This window comes from Ceratotherium simum, chromosome 32, assembly GCF_057802395.1.
Source record: "Ceratotherium simum simum isolate JZ-2026a chromosome 32, ASM5780239v1, whole genome shotgun sequence".
Lineage (NCBI taxonomy): Eukaryota > Metazoa > Chordata > Mammalia > Perissodactyla > Rhinocerotidae > Ceratotherium > Ceratotherium simum.
Window position 1 is genome coordinate 15,269,253 of NC_141931.1, and position 20,395 is coordinate 15,289,647.

The window sequence follows — 20,395 nt, forward strand, 5'->3', positions numbered from 1 at the left end:
AACAGGAATGAAAGAGACCCGGTTAGTCTGGAACATCAGTTAAAATGTGCGTCTAAAAAAGAATAAAATTATAGATGGAATACCGATAGTGCTTCTCAACAACTTTCATAATAACATAATATCATAAAAGGTCATTTTTAAATTAAGCATTAATAATAAAGAGAAATAATAAAATAAAATAATCTGATGTGTACATTGCCTTGAGGATATGCTATACAAACTAGTAGGTATTTAATTTTTGAAAATATATTTTTGTAAATATAAGTATATATTAAAGTTTTTTGAATATTTTTTCCCTTTTGAAAGTTAACATTTTTTCCTCATTTCTCTTTTTACTCAACATATGCCTGTAAGAATTTCTGCTGCACAAGTGATAACTACGGAATGGGCCAGGTCCTCGTCTAGGTGGTAACATCTCATGGTAATAACTAGAGCCTTTTGGGCAACTCATTAACAGAGGTTATCATTTTGTAAGTTATTACTTCACTGCACTACATGGTAACCTAGTGCCTTGATTAAGTGAATATAACTCTAAAATCTCTATTACTGGGAACTGTTTATGTACCATACTTCATTGTTTCATGATTCAATTATTCATCATTATCATATGATTATACGTGGGTGGTGAGGGTAGTTGCTGATTGGGGTATCAAATGTCCTTTCTAGGGCCTCTCAAAGTACCCAACCATTGCTGATGCAGTGTGCCATCTGCCCCATGCCCCAGAGGGTCCACGGTCATTCCGCATTTAAGAAACAAGGCTGAATTGGGGTGAGGCTCTTTTCATTCTCTGCCAAACTTCTTATTCTGAAGCTCAGGGTCTGGGGGCATCACAGGGAATAAATAGAATTTCCTCTTGCATCAGCCCCGAAAGGTCCGACTCTTCTAACAGGACAGCTGTAAGTCTAATGACAAACTCGAGAGGATTCCAAAACTGATCAGAGGAGGCCTCAATCAGTGTGGTAAAGAGGATGCAGTCTCGGTGGCTCTTATCCTTGGACTGCTCGTTCAAAAGTTAATCATTAGAAGTCACAGAACAAAAGGATTAAATGCTATGTTACATAGGCAATTATAGGTAAAACAAATACCTATAGCATCCTCCGCACCATCTCACACACGCTATACATTTGAGAACACACCTGACCTACTTAAATAACCATTATGCCATTTTTGTTGTTTGTAAAATTTGCAATTCAAACCAAATTTATATGAAAACAACAACACACAGAACACTTGCAGAATACCTTTTAAAGAACTAGATTTCAAATAACTATTGGTAAAAAGTAAAAGAGAATTTTGAATAATAAAAATATAAAAATAAAATGTGCCATTAAAATAACCATCTATTTCTGAGGGCAGGAAAGCACAGTAAGTTAAAACTATAGACTAGAGCCAGCAGATGTGGGGACACCCAGGCCTGCCACCTCCTAGCTCTATGACCTTGAACAAGTTCCTGAAGCTTTCTCTATCTCATTTTCCCCATCTCTTAGAACGTAGATAATGTCAGTGCTTGCTTCATTGGATGGTGTGAGGATTACGTCTATCAATATATGAAAAAGACTCCAAACAGTGTATGGCGTATAGTAACCATCTGATCCAATTCTCAGGTTTTTTTCTCTGCTCTTACTATCTTCCTAAATATCACACTAAAACAAAACAAAACAAAACTCGCAAGCACTGTGTCACAACAACAATGACTTCCTGAATGGAACATTGACATGCTAAATTCCATAGGTTTTAGCAGAAATTATTTAGGTCTAAAAACTCCTAACTCTAAGATAGAGACTATTTCAACATGGTAGTCTAATTGTTCTGAAATACGAACAATAGGCTTCCAGAAGCCCATTTAGGTATGTTAATTTGTCTGTTATCACTGAACGAATTTTTAGAAAGTTGCTCATTTTTTTCCAAGCAATTAGAAATTTCTATAAATTACAAAAAAAAATGTTATGAAAAGCATTAATTATAAAAGCTACCTATTCACTTCCTTTTTATGTCTTTAAAAAATGAGTCTGGAGTAATAAAAGGTTATTAGTCACTTTTAGCCAGCCCTGGCAGTCTAGTGGTTAAGATTCGGTGCTCTCACGGATGAGGCCTGGGTTCCTTTCCAGCTCAGGGAACCCCACCGCCCGTCTGTCAGTGTCATACCATGGTGGCTGCATGTTGCTGGGATGCTGACAGCTCTGCCACCAGGATTTCAAATACCAGCAGGGTCACCCATGGACAGGTGACCCATGACACCCGTGGACAGGTTTCAGTGGAGCTTCCAGACTAAGACAGACTAGGAAGAAAGATCTGGCCACCCACTTCCGAAAAATTGGCCATGAAAACCCTGTGAATAGCAGTGGAGCATTGCCTGATACAGTGCCAGAAGTGAGAAGACGGCTCAAAAAGACCGGGCAGGGTTCTGCTCTGCTGGACACAGAGTCACCAGGAGTTGGAATCCACTCAACAGCACTAAAGACAAAGTCATTTCTAGAGAAATTATCTTGTTCTGTGCTAAACTTGACCTCTTTTCATGGACATTAAATAACTCACCTGAGTTAGCATTAAATAATGGAACAAGCCGGAAGCTAGGAATCTGAACCACCAGAACTAAACAATCTCATGGCAAATTAATCTGGTTCAATTGGAGGTCTTTTGGCAATGTGGATCAAAAAGTGACCAGGACCATTTTAAGGAGTGCTTTTAATTTTATATGTAGATAGGTAATTGAAAGACAGAAAGAAACTGATCTAGAAAATAATGTTACGTATTAGTACTGCTCTGTAATTTCCTGAGCCTTTGAATCAAAGGATACTGATGCCTGTATGAACATTTTATTATTCTGAATATTATCATTTACTATTATGAGTATTATTCATTTACTATTAGGCTTCCCAGCTCCTATAAAACATTTGCCTTCTTATACAGGATACTTTGCCAACTTTGCAGGCTGGGATAAATCTGTTTGGCTTTTATCCTAAAAAATAATAGGAAATTCATAGTTGAATTTCACTTTGATCTCCCCAAGTGTACAAGGCTTCTTTCACTGCTTTAGCTTTACATGATGCCCTTCATTAATATACTAATAATATTAAAGCGTGCTTTATTTGGAAAATAATCTTAATACGCCAGTGAATATCTAAGTCTTGTTCATTATTTGTAGAAATTGTTTTCCAGTTTATCCTTATACTCCACTTTAAATCAAGCCACATCCTCTCTGTTCTGGACTCCTGGAAATCATCTGCCTGTTTCACCTCCACTTCTGGCTTCCTCCTAGCCACCATTCCTTTTCCATATAGCAGCCAGACAGATCTTTTAAATTTTCCAATGAGGTTATATTATTCCACAATTTAATACTCTCTGTTATGGACTGAATTTGTTCCCCTCAAATTCACATGTTAAAGCCCTAATCTCCAGTGTTTTGGTTTTTGGAGTTGGGGCCTTTGGGAGGTAATTAGGTCACGAGGCTGGAGCACCCATCAAGGGGATTAGCGTCCTTATAAGAAGAGATACAAGAGAGATGATCTCTCTCTCTCTGCCAGCTGAGCACACAACGAGAACACAGCCATCTACAAACCAGGAACAGGGTCCACACCAGAAACCAAATTGGCCAGTACTTTGATCTTGATCTCCTCAGCCTCCAGAACTGTGAGAAATTAATTTCTGTTGTTTAAGCCACCCAGTCCACAGTAATTTGTCATAGCAGCCTAAGCTGACTAAGACCCTCATCAATGACTTCCCATTGTTCTTAGAATAAAATCTAATCTCCTTACTCTCTCTACAAGGCCCTACATGTCCTGGCTCCTGCCTATCTGATTTCTCCCTCTCTCGCTTGTTTTGTTCCAGCTACACTGGCCTTCAAACACATTCCACCTTCGAGCTTTTTCATTAGCTTGTTCCCTCTGCCTAGAACATTCTTACTCCAGATATTCACAAGGCTGGCTCCTTCTTGTTTTTTAAATCTAAATACAAACATCATCTTTCTCAGAGAGAATTCTTTACCATTCAATATAAAATAATTCTCTCAGCAGACCATGAGTGAGTATTTATCACAGAAAATTGTTTTATTTGCTCCAGAGTATTGTATCATAAATTGAAATTTTCATATTTGTGGTTTTTTTAAATTTGTTTTCTATCTTCTCCAACTAGAGGGTAAGTTTTTCATCGGTTAATGTAAGGGGGACGAATTTAAACTCACTGGTATTCACTTAAAATTTTTTATTGTTTTACAAGTTAATATCTTCAAAAGATTTGTGTTTTTTGGGGGGTGGGCACTTACATTAGACAGGGCCAAGTTAGAAAGTATAAACTACTCTAACATATTTCAGACAGAGGAACTTTAATATAGGGAATTGGTTACAAAGTTTATGGAAGAGATGAGAAATCACCAAGGAAACAGTGAGGCATCCCATAGATGAGTAAGCGCAGGAAGCTGTTTTCACCCCTCAACTAGAAGATGAAAGGGAGGTAGTCACGGAAGCCGAGTTGCTGGAAGATAGAGTTTGGCAGGCGAACTTGGTGGAGGCAGGGTTTATCTGGGGGAAACTGAGTCATAGATGAGATGCAGTTAGAAGCTCAGCCCAAAAAGACAGAGAGAGAGGAGGAGGAAGGTTTGCCTCCTCTTCCTGTCCTCAGGTCTTTGGCCGGTGCCTTCCATTGGCTAAACCTATCCAGGAAGGCAGAGAGCAAAGGCGCCTGGGAAGTGTAGTTCTCTGGGATACAGAACAGAGCACAGGGGCAGGGAATGCATAGCCCTTCATACAATTTCATAAAATTTGCGCTGACAAGGAAGCACACTACCACAGTCTATAATCTGAAATCTCTTCGGAATGCCTTGCTGTTTTTATTGCCTCCTAGACCCTCTACTATGAAACTTCACCTTAGGTATTTTCTTTGCCATATCCTTTCTAAAGGATTTACGTAATCAGTGTAAGAAATAGTTTCAGATTAGCATAATTATAATCTCCCATGTGTTCCAGAACTATATTTGCTATTTATTAACTTGAGAAGTCATCTGTTTATGGCACATCTTAGAGCAGTGCCTCTCAGTCTGTTCAAATATGAAGACCCTTTAGAAATACATATTTTTCTTATTAGAAAGGTAATACATGTTGAATATAGAAAAATTATAAAATAAATAAGAGTAAAAAGTAATGAAAAAAATCTTTTCATTTTACCATCTAGAGATAATGAATCTAACCATGTTAATGTGTATTCTTCCATATATGTCTTTTCTCTCATAGATATATATATACACATACACGTATATGTATACACATACACACACATACAGATATAGATACCTATATAAAGAAATAGATATAGATACACACATATTAATACATTCAAAATTAGATATATATTTTAAATGGCATAAATATTTTAATACATATTTCTTAATATCTACTTCTGTTATTAATGAATCATAAACACTTCTCTATCACTAATTATTCACTCACAGAATTAATTTTTCCATAGTGTTTCATTGTAAGAGTGAATGTACTATATTTCACCAATTCCTAATATTTGGCATTCAGCTAGTTTCAAATATTTACTATTATAAACAATAACGAGATGAAAACCTTATAAATAAAACATTGTGCACATCTATCTTTATTTTCTTATAATATATTTTTAGATGTAGAATGTTTTGGTAAATAATATAAACATTATAAAGCTTTTAATTGCCAAAATGTTCTTCATAATTGCATGTCAATAGTAATGAATATCTATTTCTTCACACCCATACCACCAGTGGATGTTATCATTTATTTTATTCTTTTTTTTATTTTATTTTAATTTTTATTGAGGTAACATTAGTTTATAACATTATATAAATTTCAGGTGTACATCATTATATTTTGATTTCTCTCTAGATTACATCATGTTCACCACTCAAATACTAATTACAATCCATTACCACACACATGTGCCTAATCATCCCTTTCACCCTCCTCTGGTAACCCTTCCGCCTCCCCTCTGGTAACCACCAATCCAATCTCTGTTTCTATGCATTTGTTGTTGTTTTTATCTTCTACTTATGAGAGAGATCATACAGTATGTGACCTTCTCTCTGTGACTTATTTCACTTTATTTTTTTGTGTGTGTGAGGAAGATCAGCCTTGAGCTAACATCTGCCAATCCTCCTCTTTTTGCTGAGGAAGACTGGCCCTGGGCTAATATCCGTGCCCATCTTCCTCCACTTTATATGGGACGCCGCCACAGCGTGGCTTGACAAGTGGTGCCTCGGTGCGTGCCCGATCCAAACCCCGGGCCACCACAGGGAGTGCGTGCACTTAACCACTATACCACCTGGCTGGCTCCTTTATTTTATTCTTTTAAAATATCTTTTTAATATAAAAAAATAACAGGTTCTTCCTCATCACAAATCCAGATAATATTAGTTGGACTTTTGGTGTCAGTTACTTTAGAAAATACTTGCACAAATGTGAGTTCTCAGACCCCTTCTAAAAAGTGGTCTGTCTACCAAACTTGCCCATGCCATAACTACTGACAATTCTTTAAAATGCAATACATCAGTTGAAAACTCCTGCCCTAAAGATGTAGTAAAATATGGCACTGTTATACCCAAATTAGAAATTATAAGAAAGAAAAAAGGTGAAAGAATAGCATGTAACTGGAAAGCCTCCATTTAACAGGTAGGGAGAATGGGTTTCCACTTCATTAGTTCATTTACATATAAAAATATTGCACACTCAGGAAAGTTTTCAGTCTGGAAATAATTCAAGATTTTCCAGGGCAATAGTTGAGAAAGTGAGACTTGTCCCATTTACTGTGATCCATCAGTGACATAGGATACATGACGAAAACAGTTTCTTCTGGGTTTCTATAAAAATTAGGACTTTTTCAGTAGCAATTAACAAAAGGAGAATTTTACTGGCTCAGGCAAAGTAGGATCGAGGATTTAGACAGAGCAGGCCCCATTTTGTTTCTTCCTCTTTCTTTAGTTCTGAGTCCCTCGGTGTGTCAGCTTCTCTCTCAGACAATCTCTCTCCCCTTGTTAGGAAAGATGGCCTCCAAAAGCCCCAAATCTAGTTTACATTCTTAATGACTTGTAATACAGAGGAAAGAGAAATCCTCCCATAATCTGCATCAAATGCTGGCTGACTATGATTGGCCCTGCTTGGGTTACCTATGAAGGAAGTAAAAGAAAGCCACGGTGACAGTTGAACCTACCAAGACAATTTGGAGTAGGAGAGGGCAATTCCTCTATTAAAAAAACAGATATCAGGCTCACTACCAATTCCCCTCCACTAGCCTTTCCAGTAGACCTCTCTGAAGGCTGCCTAGAGTGTACAAGCATTGCTACACTCAACTGCTGCCCTCTAGTTAGAAAAACCAGTAATCACCAAAAGCAAGCTATCAGAAATCAAGACTTGAGGCCAACATTTCTATTTCAAAGACTGTTTACAGAAACATGGCTAAAAGCAGTGGGCCGTTTAACTGGGTAACTGAAGCAGGTGACTGTCTTAGTTAGGATCTAACATACAAATTTAGGGGGACAAAACATTCAGTCTATAGCCCTGACTGACCTGCTGGTGAACAGCTAAAGGATATAAGGATGCTGTTTTTGAATTAGGAAAGCAACATTTTGTTAACAAGTGACTGAAATCTGCTTGCTTTCTGTTGAAAGGTCTGATGGCCTTTCCGTTGGTATTTGCTTCCATGAGTAACATATAGCCATTGACTAGTGTTCTCCTCAATTGTAGCAATCTGTGTTTAAAAATGTCAGTAGAACTAATGTGTTGTGGAATCTCTTTAAGGCCAGTGGTTATAAATTACTCTGGATGAAAGTTAACGTAAGCAATAGGCTAATCTACTGAATATTCACATGTTGTATGTAAAAACAAGGAAAAAGATTCCAAAATTTTCACATGATCTTCATTTACTCAGATGTTTCCAACCTGTTAAAAATGAATCTCTTTCTCTGTTGTTTTTATGGGCCTTTCTTTAGGAAAACAGATGTTCATGTAGAATCAGTATAAATTCTCCATTTTCTTTACATGCTTATATTTTTACTTGATAAGAGCTCTCTTTTCTATCAATGCCCAGAATTGATAAGGCCTTTTTCCTTCTCTCCTTTCCCCACGTTTCTCCTTAGGCTTCTTTGGTGAACTGCAGAAAACCTGAGAAAGAATGCTGGGTAAGGGATATCAGATTTTTGAACTCAGATTTTTTTTTTTTTAATAATTTTATTTATTTATTTGTTCCCCCAAAGCCCCAGTAGATAGTTGTATGTCATAGTTGCACATCATTCTAGTTGCTGTATGTGGGACATGGCCTCAGCATAGCCGGAGAAGCGGTGCGTCGGTGTGCACCCGGGATCCGAACCCGGGCCGCCAGCAGCGGAGCACGCGCACTCAACCGCTAAGCCACGGGGCCAGCCCTGAACTCAGATTTTTTGCTAATTGTGTCATCATGGGAAAGTTACTAAGCCGCTTTGAGTCTCAGTTTCTTTATTGTAAAGTTGGGGATAATACACTATCTCATCAGGTGAATGTGAGAATTAAAACTGATAACACATACAAAGTTTATAATACATGACCCGAAAGATAAGAATCACTCAATAATAGCTGTTATTATTTACAAGGGACAATGTTTGACATAAAGTAAAAAATTCTAATTGTGTTTATTCAGACCACAAGTGATTGTATAACCTCAAGGTAATAACACTAGGAGCTGTGTTCTGATATACAATCTTTTAATTAGAAATCAGGAATTCAAAATTGGTTCATGAAGGTTGAACAGCTCATTGATCTTTCACACAATGAGAAGTGTAAATGCAGCAACATGTTTCTTTAAAGATATTTGTGTTTAATGCAGATTCTTGTCTTAAATTAGTTAAAAATGGAACAGGCATGTTGTTTTCAGAGTGAGCTGATATATGCCTAAAATCTTTAATTTGCTTTGCCCTCACTTTAGGGAAGAAAATTCTCCTTATCATTATCCCTCCCATCACATTTCTTTGTTGTCCCTGTCTAAGTTGTTGTTAGAAGATACATGTACAGCCAGCCCTGATGGCCTAGTGGTTAAAGTTTGGCATTCTCACTGCTTCAGCAGCCCAGGTTCGTTTCCCAGTCACGGAACCACACCCACCTGTCTGTCAGTTGCCATACTATGGCAGCGGCTCACACATGAGAACTAGAAGGACTTACAACTAGGATATACAACCATGCACTGGGGCTTTGGGGAGTAAAAAAAAAAAAAAAAGAGGAAGATTGGCAACAGATGTTAGCTCAAGGCAAACCTTTCCTTGCAAAAAAAAAAAAGAAGAAAATACATGTAGAATCTGCCCCTACTCTTTTATCTCTAGATAATCTTTTAAATAGCATGCAACATAATTGAATTCAGGTGGCAGGATGAATGAGATAAATCTTGAAGAAGATTAAGATGAATGACAGCACTGCTTGCCCAAGTCCCATTGCCCCAGGAAGAAACAAGAAATTAATGGAATCAGCATTGGTTTTGTGTGACTAACAACAACAAAAAAAAGTTTAAACCCATGCTGTGAACATTTCAGTGAAACACAAAGCTGTTTTCCTTCTGTACCTTTAATATCCCCATACTCCTTGGATCGACCATGTAAAACCAGAACCGGACAGTGCACATTCCAAGGCTTGCTGGGAAGTATTGGGAAGTAGTGACTCTTGCAGTGAATCCTTCTTCAGGGCCAGATGAGTTGACGTACAGGAAATGCCTGCCACTACCTTGAAATAGATGAATGCAACTTTTTCAGTGCAATGAAATGTTTTATCACATGAAGCAGAATGTATTTAAACCATGTAAAAATTTCACTTTTTTCCCCAAACACACACACACACACAATTAAACACAATTCATTTTCTTTTTGTGAGTCATATATCAATAAAATTTAATTCTTTTGAGCCAAGAAAAAAGAGTGTCACTATGATTATGTGATTCACACAACTCACCTGGGTATGTGACTGGTGCATAAAGTGATCAAATACTTGTGTTGACTCTGAAAGTGTATTCCTTTTCTCCTAATTTGCTTAAACCTATCTATCAATTTCAAGTAAATAAAATACTTTGTATGCTGAGAGTAGAGCAGGTATGCAGGGTATTTGGGGCTGATTGATATTGTATCTCATTTTCAGTTGCTCTGATTCCCACATTGAACAAAGTAGTGAATGGCGATAACTGCAAAGTGAAATGTAATTCTGAAAGTCACCACATTATTTTTTCTGAGCAAGAGATAACTTCTATTCTCCTCAACCGCATTAGTATGTGAAAGATCTCTCCATTTAAACACAATTGCATTTTTTTTCTGCAGACATCATTAAAATTCACTATAGCTACTATACCCTACATGGTTTTTATTGAGAGAGAATGAAAAAAATATATATATGTAAACACTTTCTTAGGTTAAATATTTGTTTGTAGTTCTAAATTGAAGCTATTAAAATATTTTCTAATTAAAAATATTATTTTTTCCTGTGGCATTTGAGTATTGTTACTGAGATATATGTTTTTAAATCATTAATTGTGTGTCAAGAGTACCAGAAGCTTCTTTTATGAAGCCTTCCTTTTTTTTTCTTTTTTTTTTTTGTGAGGAAAATTGCCACCTGAGCTAACATCTGTTGCCAATCTTCCTCTTTTTGCTGAGAAAGATTAGCTTTGAGCTAACATCTGTGCCCATCTTCCTCTATTTTGTACATGGGTCACCCCCTCAGCATGGCTTGATGAGCGGTGCATTAGGTCCGTGCCCGGGATCCAAACCTGCAAATCCAGGGTCGCTGAAGCAAAGCACACGAACTTAACCACTACGCCACCGGGGCAGCCCTTAAGCCTTCCTTATTAAGAGCTCGTTGTCAGGTAAATTTAGTACCCTCCAATGAATTGGTATATGTGTTACCTTTATCTCCTCCAGCATTTAATTCTTCAATGCAAGGAATATTCATGAACTAGACAGAGTTGAAAACAGAAGTGGCCAGAGTAAATTGCAACAGAGAGTTAGGTGATCACATCGCACAAAGTAATGGCCTGGCTTTTTGCCTTTTCATGTTTCTAAAGAACATTATTTCAATAAATGGATTATTGATAAATACAAACAGATGATAAATAAAGATAGAAATAAATAAATCCTGGTTATAGTCCTCATAGATCCTAAATAGATATGAGATTTTAAGGGATTATTTGATCTTATATCCGTTTTTAAAAAATTAATAGACTTCATTTTTTAGAGCAGTTTTAAGTTTAAAAGAAGTTGAGAGGGCAGTACAGAGAGTTTCATACACCCCCTCACACTCCACACCACACACAATTTGCCTATTATTAACCCCTTGCATTAGTGTTGTACAGTTGTTACAATTAATAAGGCAATATTGATGCAACTAAAGTCCATAGTTTACATTAGAGTTTACTCTTTCCCTGGTACATTCCATGGGTTCTGACAAATGTATAATGACCTCTATCCACCATTATAGTATCATGCAGAATAGCTTCACTGCTCTAAATCCCCTGTGGTCTATCTCTTCATCTTTTCCTCCCCCTCCTCCGCCCCACCCCAAACCTCTGGCAACCACTGATCTTTTTACTGTCTCCATTGCTTTGCCTTTTCCAGAATGTCATATAGTTGGAATCATACAGTATGTAGCCTTTTTAGATGAGCTTCTTTCACTTAGCATTATACATTTAAGCTTCTTCCATATCTTTTCATGGCTCGACAGCTCATTTCTTGCTATCACTGAATAACATTCCCTTGAATGGATCTACCAAGGTTTGTTAATCTAGTCACCCATGAAGGACATTTTGGTTTCTTCTAAGCTTTAGCAATTATGAGCAAAGCTCTTATAAGCATCAGTGTGCAAGTTTTTGTGTGGACATAAGTTTTCAACTCCATTGTGTACATACCAAGTAGCACACCTGCTGGATCTTATGGTAAGAGTATGTTTAGTTTTATAAGAAACTGCCAAACTGTCCTCCAAAGTTAGCTGTACCATTTTGCACTCCCACCAGCAACATATGAGAGTTCCTATTCCTCCTCATCCTCAGCAGCATTTGGTGTTGTCAGTGTTTTGGATTTTTGCCATTGTAATAGATATGTAGTGGTTTCTCATTTTCTTTTAATCTGCATTTCTATGATGACATATGATGTTGAGTATTTTTTCATATACTTATTTGCCATCTGTATAGTTGTTTGGTAAGTCATCTGTTCTGATCTTTTGTCCATTTTAATTGGGTTGTTTGTTTTCTTATTAAGTTTTAGGAGTTCTTTTTATATTTTGGGCACTATTCTTTTATCAGATATGTGTTTGCAAAGATTTTCTCCCAGCCTGTGGCTTGTCTTTTATTTTTCTTAACAGTTTTTTATGCAGGACAGAAGTTTTTAATTTTAATGAAGTCCAACTTACCAATTTTTTCCCATTCATGACTCATGGTTTTGGTGTTGTATCTGAAAACTTTTCACCAAACCCAAAGTCACCTAAATGTTCTCCTATTTTTGTCTTCTAGGAGTTTTATAGTTTTACATTTTACATTTAGGTTTATGATATATTCTGAGTTAACTTTCCTGAAAAGTTTAAACTCTGTGTCTAGATTTTTTTTTTTTTTTTTTTGGCTTATAGCTGTCCAGTTGTTCCAGCACCATTTGTTGAAAAGACAATCCTTTCTCCATTGACTTGCCTTTGTTTCTTTGTCAAATATCAGTTAAACATATTTGTCTGGTTCTATTTCTGGGCTCTCTATTCTGTTCCATTGGTCTGTCTATTGCTTTGCCAATATCACACTGTCTTGATTACTATAGCCATAAAGTAAGTCTTAAAGTAGGTACTGTAAATCCCTTGACTTTGTTCTTGTACTTCAATATTGTATTGGCTATTCTGGGTCTTTTGCCTCTCCCTATAAACTTTAGAATCAGTTTGTTGATATCTATAAAATAACATGCTCGGATTTTGATTGGAATTGCAATGGACATCAAGCTGGGAAGAACTGAAATCTTCAAAATATTGAGACTTCCTGTCCATATACACAGAATATCTTGCCATTTATTTAGATCTTTGATTTCTCTCATCAGAGTTTTGTATTCTTGCTCATATAGACCTTGTACTTATTTATTTAGATTTATACCTATTTCTCTCTTTCTTTGGCGCTAATGTAAATGTTACTGTGTTTTTAATTTCAAATTCCAATTGTTCATTGCTGGTATATAATAAAGCAATTGGCTTTGTATATTACCCTTGTATCCTGCAACATCGCTCTCATTGCTTATTAGTTTCAAGAGATTTTTGTTGCATCATTGAGGTTTTCTACATAATTACTCATATTGTCTGTGAACAAAGACAGTTATATGTCTTCCTTCCAAACATCAAGGAAAATAACCAAGGAACATGAATGTGAATTATTGCAGCAATACTTTCCTCAATATAAAAGAGTAGTAGTGGAAACAACTTGAAAAATTTCCCGCTGCATCAGTGAACTGTCTTCTATCCTCATTGTTCTATGAAATATATTGTATGCTAGCAAATATTGGATGAGGAAAATTGTACAAAATGTTTTAATTCAGCCATGGAAAAGTCTTCCAAGTTTTCTTTCACATTTCTTTCCAAGAATGTCACTTATTTATTTTCTTATTTAGAAAATAAAGACATATATGTGGCATGCACAACCAAGATACACTAGACTCCATCTGTGAAATCGGCTAAGAATTGTGGCTTATTCATTAATAATATGCATTTTTTAGATCCATGCTTTGATAAAATAAGAACATCTAGGTTTTCTCTCATCTTATTGCCTTTTACATCCTTGAGGATTTGCAATGCATTTAGACTACACTTTATCAGACAAGCTTTAAAACATTACAAGTAGCTATAATAACGTTTCTTATATAGTTAAGACTTAATTGAAAGTATGGAATCTATTCATCCTATATTGGATGTAAAGAAATAGCTTTGGCTCAGTTTCAAATAAGGTAAATTAATGTTAAGTATGTTTGTACAAAACTATTTTATATTTCAGAGCTCAGCTCTTAAACAGTATGACATACATGATGAAAACTAATGTACTTCTATCTCAAAAGCAGGTCATATTTAACTCAGACTTTAAATATATCTCTTTCCATGCTGTAGTGCTAACCTAAGGTTGAAAGTCAAATATTTAGAGCAGTGGGAAAAGAAGTAATTGTGTTCATAGACACAAATTTAACTCGTTTCACAAAGTTAGGAATTTTGATTTAAAACCTTCTATTTTAGTAAATGTATTCTTCTAACTGCATAAATACATTAAAACTTCACTAATGTAAATGTTTATTTAGAAGACTTTTAATCATATGATATTTAGCTTTAAAAGGTAAGTTTTAAGTTTGTACAGCACCTGAATTCAGTCTAATCAAGTTCTCTATTCATAGTCATTGCCTATAAGCTAATGTGACTCAGGCCACGAGTCCTTAGTGTCCCAGTAACTTTTTCACAGCACCCCAGCTGGGAAGCAATATTTGAATTTTATTTATGAAGTACGTAAGTCCAAACAACTTAATACGTATTAATATTCTAACAACATTGCAGGCATTTGAAAAACTAATACACACAATTGGAAAAAAATAATTTATTTCATTCCTAAATAGCCACAATTAAACTTTCTATGAGATTAGCTGCCTGTTGGGCCCTGCACAATTCCCAAGCCTTAAAATTGGTTGAACACCACCACCTCCATTTCCTAGTCCACATTTACTTTACCCAGGACCTACGTTTTTCACAGCAACTGCTGAAAACCAGCTTAGCAAAGATATGACATCACTGAAAAGAATGTAGGACAATCTAATGTCTGCATTTTAGGGCTGTATCGTGAAACTCAATGTAAAAAAATTATAATTCACTGGGGATGATTATAATCTATCATTTTCTGCAGCATATTTATTTCAGTACAAGACAAACAATGTTATGTAAGGCTCCACATCAAAGCTAGCAATTTCAATGATTAGGAGACTCTGGGTGAGTTTTACAAGTCTATCCCGCCTTGCCTCTTCTAATTTGCATATTCAATTTTGGTCTTAGGAAATCCTACAGTCAAACACAGAAATCAGAAGGTCAATTCCTGGCTGATATATTAATGCAGGTAAATGTGAAATTTTATCCATTTAAACATTTAAGAGTGCAAAACTATGATTGGCAATTTAGAAGCCACCATTGCAAATTTGGTCTTTGGGAATTTATAACTCTGGAACTCTAGCAAATCTACATTTGACTTTGTAAGGGGAATAGACTTGTTGCAATGTCATATGTTTTCTTGAGAATCATAAAGGTGAAAAGTTGCTTAGCCTCTTGAAATTATTAATAGAAATAAATGAATTATCCAGGAACTATGTACTGTATCACAAGTTTATAAAAGCTTACATTGAATTACCTTTTCAGAGATAGACTCATGCTTTATCTAGCAAGCTCAGACTAGACCCACTTTCAAACATTTATAAACTTTCAGTTGCTTCATTGAGAACTACCTATTTATATCTAGCAAAATCCTTGGGGAAGGTCAATCTAGCCTTCCACACAAAGTTCAGAATTTGTTAAAGCAGATAATAAAGCTTAAAATCTCAACTGCCACAACATATTTACAATTTAACGGTAAATCATTAAACCACTTCACTTCATTTACATGTGACTCTGTGGAATGATTAACAACATTCATGGGTCAGATTTTTATAGAAGCAGAATTTTTTGTTTGTTGGTTTGATTTTGGACTATTTTACAGCTTTCTATTGGCCATTTTAAAAGTTCCTTAACTCACACATGTTAGAGTAGAATGCACTCAAGTAAGTTTGTAAAATCTATCATACTTTAATTAAATACAACCAGATGTAGTACTCTGGAACATGGGCATTTATTAAATATGTCTGAATTTTATCTCTCCCCACACTGTTCGATATTTTCTGTACACTTTCAGCTTAATACTTTAATTTTGCTTGTACAGGTTTTATGATTACAAGTTCTTAAGGTTCTTAGGACACACATTTTATATTTCACATCTTAATTAGTTAAAATCAGGCACTGAATAGAAGTTTCTCATTGACATTCATTTTTTGAAGAATTGCACACATTGCCGAAAATTGGGGTCACTTAGTGTCAAATAGTGCAAATTCAGCATCAAAGTGTACTTTGTTCAAATCACCATTGTTACTTGACATTAGAGTCCAAAATATATCAGCTACATTCAGAACCTACCACTCTGATCACGGGCATTCTTTTTTTACTTTTGTGTCGGCAGAAGGAAAGATTCTAATTTGTCTTTTAGATGTTATTAGCTACAATCTTGAGTTTTTGAAAATGTTTCGTTGAGTTATTATGCCATAAGGTAATAAATTTGACATTTCTTTTTTAAAATGACAGTTAATACTTTTAAAAGAAAGCAATATTTTTACAGCTCTTGTTCCCTCAGAAGAATCATATTCACTTGCACTAGGGTCAAATCATGAAAGACAATTTCCCACTTCAAGTAATCTGAATGCACTCCCTGCTTTAAATTGTAGGCAATTTTAGTCTCTTTTTCTTGTTCATAAAATAAGGCTGCCTAATAGTTTTTTTTAAATGGGATGCAATATGCCTTTCTTTTGAAATAGCAAAATGCTCCCTTCTTCAGTCAGACTTAGCTGAGCTCTACATCCTCTATAATTTCTGCCTGTCCCTCCCTCTAAAATAGAAGGGCACAAAATGACTATCAGTTGAAATGCCCTCAATCTCTTTTTGTACTTTCATTTTTTCCCCCGGATTTTCAAGGTGCTGGCTATTTGTGTCTGTAAGTTTTAAAGGCTGTGAAATGTAAACATGCTCAGACAGAGAACAAAAGTTTCCTCCAAGTTCTCAAGATGGCAACCACAGATACAGTGCCTCTGAAGTCAAATGAAATTTTCTCATGGTATTTGATAGACATGTCTATCATTACATCATTTCTATTTGATTTTTGAAGGGCTGTACAATGAATGGATTTGGCCTTTCTTTATTTCTATCTTTTTCAACAGTTTATTCTTTAGGCATTATTTGCTTTTGAAAATAATTATTACCTATTTAAAAAAACCACTTTTCAGCAGAATGCCTCATTTTAATACTATTTACTATGACCAAATACAGCGCTATAAAGTTTTCCCTTTAGTAGGCCTTGATCTTATATAAAAATGAAGCTTCTTGCTGTGACATGCCAACATAGAGTAGATTCATCTTATTTCGAAAGCTTCTAATTTGCTCAGCAGCAAGTATATCTCAATCACATGAAGATGATATATGAATGGAATTAGTTGGCATTTACTATAAGTTGAGGTAAAGACAAGGATTCTGAAGCTCTTAATCCTTATGCTGGAAGAACCCCGAAGAACCTCTTTATGTGTCATTTTTTTGTCAAGATGCCTTTGGAAACATGCATTGGCTTAATAACATTTCTGTAACTTGATTTCATTTGCCAAATTGAGATTAAAAAGGGAACATGTTGCCTAGTCATGTAGGAAGAAAGAACTAAGAAAATAAATTGTAAACCATTTTCTTTAGGTAAGTGATAAGATCTTTGTTTACATTTCAGATCTATTTTACCCGAAAGAATGTGGAAAGCAAATAAGAACAGAAGAATATTTATTTTTATCGAAACAGAAAATCATATTATCAGATTCTTTTAATGAATATGTAATGAGCAGGAACTGAGGGCAAGGTTGCCCACTGGTTAAGCCTGCAGGCACTGGAGCTATAGGCTCTGATTCAAATCCTGATTCGGCCACTGGTTAGGTACGTGACTTTGGGCAGCCTATTTAAATTCTCTAGGACTAGAGGCAATAAGAGATAATTATAGTAGGTATTTTAGCCTCATGGGGTTGTGGTACAGATTAAATGATATACTACATGTAAAGTGCTTAGAACACAGTTGCAAATTAGTGCTACTCTCCTGGGAAATTGAGAGAATAGATATAGAGATGAGTCTAGCAGTAGAAATAAGGCAATCAATCACAAGCTATTGATTGGATAACTACTATATAGAAGGCACCATGTCTTGCATTTGGATGTTAGGGACATGGGCAAGTTATGGCTGGGAAAATATGAAATAGACCCAAAAGAATCTGACGGCAAAAGCTAACAACATGTATTATTTAGAAGACAGGCTCTCGGTCAGACTATCTGGATTGTAATCCAAACTCTGATACTTGCAAGTTTTATGACTTTGGGCAAATCACGAAATCCCCACTGTGTCTGACATTCATTATCTACCAAATGAGAATGATGATGATGATGATGATAATAATATACACAGGTTGTTGGGTTATTGTGAGCATATAATACCAAATATTGATGTAGATCGTAAATACTATGTAGTTCCACAGATAAAAGATGGCTTAGATTTGGTGGATGAGGAAAGACTATAAAAGATGTGTCACTATATAAGGATATTAAAGAATATAGTGCAGATGGTAGCAGACAAAGAAAGTCGTATAGGAGTGGCAAAAGACTATCCTAAAAAACACAAGGGGAGGAGACTTCTGGTTTCCAGTCCAACATGCAAAGCGCTTGGAAGGCATCAGTCTTATCTTCACAACAACAAAAAAAGCTAACAAACTAAAGTTAAAAAGTCTTCTTAGGGTCTGGCCCGGTGGCACAGCTGTTAAGAGCACACGGTGCGCTTTGGTGGCCTCGGGTCAGGTTTGGATCCCAGGGGCGCACCGATGCACCACTTGTCAAGCCACGCTGTGGCAGCATCCCATATAAAGTAGAGGAAGATGGGCACGGATGTTAGCCCAGGGCCAATCTTCCTCAGCAAAAGGAGGAGGAAGATAGAAATGGATAGGTTTAATGGTTCATGATTTTACTGGCATCGGATGTTAGCTCAGGGCTGATCTTCCTCACACACACACACAAAAATGTCTTCTTAGATCCTTCAGAGAAGAGAGGCCACAAGGCAACTGCTGACCCCAAATTGGAGAGACAGGCAGGCAGATACGGAGAATCACAACTTAGTGGAGCAGAACCCCCGGGGAAGGAATTACTGCTGGGGCCAGTCCTGGGCGAGGAAAATGTAAACTGTAATTAACAGATTGCTGGAGGCTCAGTGTGGAAAAGCTTGGGAGATAGAAACTCCAGGGAGATCAGTTTTAGGGGCACCCCAAAATTTTACCTCCAGGAGCCTTACCAAGTTCTCACAGTGAAGACTGGAGAAAAATTCCCCCTGTTTCTTTCCAGGGGAGAAGAAAAGTAGCCATTTTGAAGTTTGCCTATTTTTCTTAACAAGTCTAGATTTCCTATCTCACCTAAGGGGTAGGGAGATGTGAGAAGCACCTGAGAAGGTGACAGTGAAGGGCACAGGCTGACTAAAAGACTGTGATCAAGTCACAAGATTGTAGACTGCTCCCATTCTTCTGACCTTACCAGTGAATACCTTTCCACCTTAGCACCATATCCATAGGGCTCATATGTATTAGCGAGGAACTGCAACAAAAGGAACTCCATCTCTCAGACCTTATTTAAGAAGTCTCTAGGGAAATCAAAATACAACAAGGGAAACAAAAACAAGGACCCCAGAGGAGATTTTACCTTCTGACACCTACACCTACAGAAAACATTAAACACAACCTTATCCTGAGCCAGATAAACAAAAAACCTCACACTAAAGGCTTGTTTACCTTGGTTCCTTTTAACAAATACATCATGTTCACTATCAACAAAAAATTACAAGTCATACTAAAACATATTTGGGGAACAAGGACACAGAGTTTGTAGAAGAATAACATAAGAATTGAAATCAGAAATGCAATTTGGGGAAGAACATAGGAAGCCCTTAATGCCAAACTAAAAGGCAATGAAGAGCCTCTGATGATTTGGAGGACCAGGAGTCACCACTTAGGAATATTAATCCGGCATCAATGTGAAGAGTGGCCTGGTTTAGGAGAATATTTGCATGGAGATGAGTTGCCTCGACATTGCAATCTCCCAGGAGTAAATTAAGATGACAGAATTGCACATGCAAAGAAAGGAGAACATATAAATTGAGAAGGAAGAGCTGATAGAATTTGAAATTGAGAGAGAATTAACTGTGTTAATGATGATAATGTCAATAACAGAAACTGTAGGATCAGGAGGAGGAGATTCTTTCTGAAAGGAAGGTAAGTATGAGTCTGGATATGTTCTTGGAGATACTGGCAATTACCCAGCTGGCAACTGAAAATATCGGACTAGGATATGGAAATAAGGGCTGCATACATGCAACAGTTAACAAATGTTGAACACTGAGAGAATAAAAACTCTGAGCAAGCAAAACCTGTAGGAAGAGATGTAAAAGGGTCAAAGTCAGAATATTTGGTAAGACTCACATTTAGGTCTTAGAAGGAGGAAGAAAAACCATCAAAGACAAACATAACATTAGGACAAAAGAATCACAGATGAAAACCTTCAAGAAGGTGTGGATTGATCAGCA

General features: G+C 36.4%; 1 protein-coding gene across 6 annotated transcripts in view; it reads right to left on the minus strand.

The window, feature by feature from the left end:
* MALRD1 (MAM and LDL receptor class A domain containing 1) overlaps positions 1 to 20,395 on the minus strand; it is an 846,741-nt gene that overhangs the window by 158,439 nt on the left and 667,907 nt on the right. For all 6 annotated transcript variants that reach the window (XM_087420773.1, XM_087420775.1, XM_087420776.1 and 3 more), the window contains one exon: positions 9,554 to 9,711. In XM_087420773.1, coding sequence (XP_087276899.1) covers positions 9,554 to 9,711 — 158 coding nt within the window. The remainder of the gene's footprint in view (positions 1 to 9,553; positions 9,712 to 20,395) is intronic.